The sequence below is a fragment of the Hyperoodon ampullatus genome, assembly GCF_949752795.1.
Source record: "Hyperoodon ampullatus genome assembly, chromosome: 6".
Lineage (NCBI taxonomy): Eukaryota > Metazoa > Chordata > Mammalia > Artiodactyla > Ziphiidae > Hyperoodon > Hyperoodon ampullatus.
The window spans coordinates 55,468,071-55,474,262 of record NC_136919.1 but is presented as its reverse complement, the minus strand read 5'-3'; the positions used below and the strand labels follow the sequence as shown (position 1 = coordinate 55,474,262).

The following is a 6,192-nucleotide window of genomic DNA, read 5'->3' as shown; positions in this document are numbered from 1 at the left end:
TTTAACAGTTGCTATGTATAAATCTAGATAAGAAATTCATAAAGACTTCTTTGGGCAATAACATTTCAAAATATAACGATATATAGAATCCAAATTTGCATCTCTAAATAAACATAATACATGAGAAGATTCTGAATGTGAATCAGGTCCCTTAAATACTTATCCACTGTTTAGACGCAGCCCTAAGACCCGTTTAAAATAAGGCACCTTTCAGGTGTGGGTAATATTTGCAGCTTGTTAAGCTGTGCTTTCTCATTAATATTGGCCATGCTACCATCCTAAAGACTTCATCTGGGAAAAGGAAAGAAAAGGAGAACTCCATGTCCAAATCTTCAAACTTTCGTAAGAGGAGGGAGGAACTGGGGAAAGAACTTCAAATCTTGCTTAATTTAAGAAGGGTAGTAAGAGGCATGGGGTCAGGGAGTGAAGGTTATCTTACAAAAAATATACATTGAGGAATTCATGGGGAAGCAGGTGGGAGAAAGGGGTGTGTGTGTGTGTGTGTGTGTGTGTGTGTGTGTGCGCGCGCGTGTGCGTGCGCGCGCGAAGGGACAGTTTCTTTTGTCTCCCACCGCCCCTCCTCCCAGACGGCCAGGTCCCCACTCTCCGCCCCTGGCCCTCCCTCCCCGGGTTTTCAGCCCTTGGCCAGTAGACCCGGTGGGCGGGGTAGCCTCTGCAGTCTTGCTTTCTTCTGCTCCAAAGGCGAAGGCGCGCGGAGCACCGGGCATTAGGAGCACCGGGCATTAATTTAGCGCCCCAGGACTCTAAGAGGCTCAGTGGCATCTGCGCCTCTTAGAGCTTCCAGCTGTGGGGATCGGTTGTCCCCAGTTCTTCACGGGAATTGTGCCAGACTGTCGGTGTGTGGGTGGGAAGCAGCGGGACCAAGGCTGGTCCTCTCGGCCCTCGCATCCCAGCAGCGTTGGCTGTGGACAGCGCACTCTTCTGTGGCGAGCCCTCACCAGACACTTCTCGGAAATGGAGCAGTCACAGTGTGGCAGTAGAGACCAAAGCGGCAGCGGCCCACCCCACCTGGCCCCGGGGCTGGTGGCAGCGGCCCCTCCGCCCCAGTCTCCAGCGTTACCGGTACCCCCGGGGATACCTGTTCCTCCAACTTTCCTGCGCCCGTCCAGCCTCTTTCTGCGGGCAGCCGCAGCCGCAGCCGCCACCGCGGGAAGCGAAGGCTGCCCGCCGCCTGCCGGAGTGGAAAGGGGGGTGGGCGCCGTGGCCTGCGGCTACCCACGAACACCCAAGTGCGCCCGTTGTCGCAACCACGGAGTCGTGTCAGCCCTCAAGGGTCACAAGCGCTTCTGCCGCTGGCGGGACTGCGCGTGTGCCAAGTGCACCCTGATCGCCGAGCGCCAGCGCGTCATGGCCGCACAGGTGGCGCTGCGCAGGCAGCAGGCCCAGGAGGAGAGCGAAGCCCGGGCGCTGCAGAGGCTTCTATACCCTGGACCCTCAGGGCCCGGGGGTCGATCATCCGGAGGAGGCAGCAGCAGAATGGAGAATCCCCAGACCACAGCAAGCGGCCCTGCGACGGTGAGTGCACTGGGACTGAGTGCCTCGAGACAGGCTAGTGGTCTGGCGACTCCTGCTTTCGAGATTTTCCAGCCAGATTATACAGAGGAAAAACAAGGTGAGTAGATCTTACATTTGTTCTTTGCAAAAGAAAAATGGTTGTTTTGAAGAAAAAAATCTTTGAAATAAGCTGCCGTGGCATGGAGGAGGGCAAGAAAAGTTGTTTAAAAGAAGCATTTAAGTTCTGGGAAACTGCTCTGCAATATGAATGTTAGTAAGGGTGTTAGAGACCTGACACATTCACTTCAGAAGGGCTTTCTGTTCCCTTAGGACCTAAAACTTAGGTGATAGGATAAAGAAATGAAAAAGTGAAGTGCAAGTGATCAGTTGAGGAACTCATTTTAGGAATGGAGTTTGTGTCCAAGTTGCTATGACTTTCTCTGTGAGAGTAGAGAGCAGGCATGGAGTGAAAAGCTTAATGAGAGGAGCTACGTTTTGAGCTTGCTCTGTACTAGTTTCATTTGTAAAGCCAGAGTTCATCTGATCTTGCATGGAAAACTCACTTATGGTTGGGAGTACAGTTCTTTACCTTTGGGACAAACCAACTAGAAGTGGGGAAGAGACTGAAATCTACCAAAGCATTTTTACTCCCTTCCCTTAAAAATTTTAAGCATTCTATCCCTTTTCTTCAACTGCTTTTCAGACTCCAAAAGTGTAGAAGACTCTAACATTTGCAGTTTCACCTCTTCTCATAGGAAAGAAATTTAGGTTTTCTAAAATCAGGTTTATAAAAACATTGGTATGAATTTCAAAGTCCAAGAATTTCTTATCCTTGGGGATCTTATCCTTAGTGATTTCTTATCCAAGAAGTTTTTTTTTCTCTTATTTATTGACTGAAAATTGTCTTCACCCCCTGTGTTAGGTAGAAAAGATTTTCTTTTTGACTAAGGTTATCCCAACTTAACTTTTCATGCTAATGTAAATCTCACTGTATTTTAGTGAATTTCATAGTCCTACAAGTAGGTCACTGAAGATGTCATTTTGGTATTTTTGTATAAATCTGAGACTAGTATCATATGAAATTATAAGATAATGATATAGTAAGTTATTAATTAGAACGCTTCCTTGAATTGTGAAAATTGCAGCTCTTAACAGATCACAGCATGTACTTTTGTGCTTTTGAAAAGAGTGTCTCTCTACTTAAATAAGACATATATGATTTTGTTTTCACCTGTGTCACCTTTTTGTCCATGTTCTAGTTTATGTCAGTGGACAAAATGGACTTTAAACATTTTTCATGAAAAATGAAAGAGGGCTGGAGAACGAAGCTGTTAAGCAAAACTACTATAAAAAGAAGTAAAAATTAAAATTCTGCAAACTAAATTGACAGTGAGATTCGACTGACAGCTCTCTGCTAGGCATTGATTTATTTATGTGATTTTTTGGGGGTGGGTGCTGTTTTATGGGGTCAATTATTTTATTTTATTGTTTGCCTCAGTTGACCTTCTTTTTTGAAAAGCTGCTTCTAAACTAACTGCCTCCTCTTATACAATGTCCATGAACTGTAGTAGTCTATTTATTCACTAGACCAAGACTAATAGTGATGCAGAGGCGAATAAGATTTTCCTACACAAAAGAACATTATATTCGAAAGAAGGAAAACTATGTGTGTCCCAAAACTACCATACAAGACATAGCATACAATGATAAAAGTAAAGTAAAACCAGCTGTAGGAGTTGAGGGAACAGAGATGATGTAAATGATATCACAGTATTTTAAGGACAGCTTATTTTCCAGATAGTCTTATGCAATCAGTATTTCATTACATTATATTGTATTCCATAAATACAATGTAATACCAAAAATTATTTTATGCATAAATTACTGTAGAGGTGAATTTTTGATACCTTACATGTTCAGGGGGTCATATGTGGTGAATCATATATAAATAAAATGGAATGGCAGACCAAGGCTAATCTATCTTTATTAGATAGGTTTTATTGTTTTATTTAAGGTGAAAATACTAGAGTCTTTGTGATTTTGCAGGAGCAGCACCTTTTGTCATATGTTTGATGTAATGACAGCATTTTAACCCTCAAAGTGTTAAATTGTACACACTTTAATTTTAAAATAAACTGTAGATATTTGTTTAGAATGTAGGACAGCTCCTTGAGAAAACATAGTATTGCAAATCATGTTTGCAAATCACTGCTTTAGGCAATGTGTGTTTTGTTACATTCATAAACATTGTACCAAAAGAAAGTTTGACAGTAAAACTCTGAGTACCCCATTGACATTTTACTCTTTTTAACAGAAATAGAGATAAAATATATCTATAGGAAATGTAAACCAAAATAAAAGTTATTTGTTATTATTTTCCTGGCATTAGCCTTGCAAAAGGTTTTTAAAGATAGTATTGTTTCATTAATATTCATATACTCAACATGTTGAGGTAGAAAATCAGGTTTTTGTGTAAAAACATTTTTGAAAAATTGCCCTTAATATTGGAAGGGAGTTGCAATTTAAAGCATACGACCAAAATGTTTTTTTACAAGACACTTTGAAAATATACACAGATTGCAATAGTGAAAATAGTGCAGTTAATAGTTTTATTTTAGAAACAATTTGTAAACTTTTATTGATATTTCCTAGAGATTTAAAAAGTCCATATTTCATAGAGGATTATGAAAAAATACCAACTTCGTATTGTCTCTCACATAAAATGAAACATGCAAGCTCTGGTATGATTTGAGATTGGTACAGCAGTTGGCATTATTGGTTTAGATTTGAAATGAAATCAACAATTTAGTTATTTTCTCACATTATTCAGGTAACTTAATTGGAACCTGAAATGTGAGCATTAAAAAAATAGTTGTTGAAATTTATCATTAGTGACTAAATAGAATATTCGTTTTCATACTAAGATTGTTCCTTCTTCTGATTTCTTATCTAAACAATTGTTCTGTTTAGTTCTTTTTGCATTGTGTCATTGTGGAAAAAAAACCCTCCCGCGGATAATGACAAAACTTGGGTAACATTTAAGAAAATCTTGAATCACCAAATGGGCAAATAGTGTGAAATATTGGTGTTAACAGTTTGGAGGTAACAATAGACTTTCATCTTCTGATTCCTAAATAACTACAGCGTTTGTATATTATATAATTTTGTGATCCTGAAATGACATAATAAATAGCATTTTCCCACTGTTCCAACACCTGCATTTCCAAATGATCTTTTATAATTCTTGTTCATTAAAATCTCTTACAGTGATTAATAAGTATTATTGATATACTATGAGTAAACAAGTTATTTTATCCAGCATTAATTTTGAGTGGGCAGTACTGTGTTCTTGGAAGTTTTCCCTTTATTTCATTCCTTTTTTTCCTCTTCCCCAGGACGAAAAGAGAGTAAATGTGACTCATGCCAGAGTGGACAAGAAGAACTGGTGTCTAAATCCCATCAATTTACCCTGAGATCATCTCCTAAGTCTAATGATGTCACTGGAAAACAAAACGTCGGGTCATCTATTTCAGAAAACCCAAACAAGGATGATAGCATTCAGTCTCCTCATCCTGGGGAGCAGTCAGGAGGTGAAGAGAGTCCCAGGTCCCTGTCATCCTCTGATTTGGAATCAGGAAATGAAAGTGAGTGGGCCAAAGACTTCACTGATACCACAGTCAGCCTTCCCACTGTGTCCTCTAGACCAAGAGACCCTCTTGATATTCTTACCAAGATTTTCCCAAGTTACAGACGCAGCCGTCTAGAAGGCATTCTACAGTTCTGCAAAGGGGATGTGGTCCAAGCCATTGAACAGGTCCTAAATGGGAAAGAACACAAACCAGACACCAGGGACCTAGCAAGCTCAGGAGCATTGGAAAATACAGCTTTTCAGAGAGCTTCGAATTTAAGTTTAGCTGGAATTGGTTTTGGAACTCTAGGAAATAAATCAGCTTTCTCTCCCCTTCACAGTACTTCTGCTTCCTATGGAGGTGATTCAAGTATCTACAGCTTAAATCCTAGACTAGGTATCAGTCCATTACGGCTGGCATATTCCTCTCCAGGAAGAGGGCTGTCTGGTTTCATGTCTCCCTACCTAACTCCTGGGTTGGCACCAGCATTGCCTTTTCGGCCAGCTTTGGATTATGCCTTTTCAGGGATGATTAGGGATTCTTCTTACCTTCCCATCAAAGATTCAGCAGCTGGTGGCAGACTGTATTCAAGGCCAAATCAGAACAACATGTAATGCATCTGCCTACCTCCCGTTTTGGAATATCTCTAGAAGCATGCAATATAACCCTCACACCCACACATACCCACATCTGTTAATGTGTTCACTATGTATGGGAGTGGATTACTGGGCTTTAAAAATGCTATTTTTTTTTATGAGCAGTATAATCGATTTGAGATCTAAAGACTCTTCTTTAGCGTTTATTAAGTGAAAGAAACATTTAAACATTCTTTGTGCCTTGAATAAAGCCATTTCAGGGAATATGTTTACTGTAATGAATTTTTTCCCTAAGATATCAGTTACAAAATTCTTATTTTAAAACTATACTTGTTTTTATTTCATTGAAAAAATGGAGTTTATAATTAAAACATACATTATAAAGCAGTCCAGTGTTATATAAAATGAAGCAGAAGGAATAATTGAAAAACTGAGATAATTCTAAATAATTA

The 6,192-nt window shown here is 40.2% G+C and overlaps 1 protein-coding gene across 1 annotated transcript; it reads left to right on the top strand.

The window, feature by feature from the left end:
- Positions 1-970: 970 nt before the first annotated feature.
- DMRTA1 (DMRT like family A1) lies at positions 971-5,758 on the top strand (the record flags this gene model as incomplete). The annotated part of the gene is made up of 2 exons (XM_079706704.1): positions 971-1,633; positions 4,911-5,758. The coding sequence occupies exons 1-2, from the start codon at positions 976-978 to the stop codon at positions 5,756-5,758; spliced, it is 1,506 nt and encodes a 501-aa protein (XP_079562830.1). The 5' UTR covers positions 971-975.
- Positions 5,759-6,192: the final 434 nt, after the last annotated feature.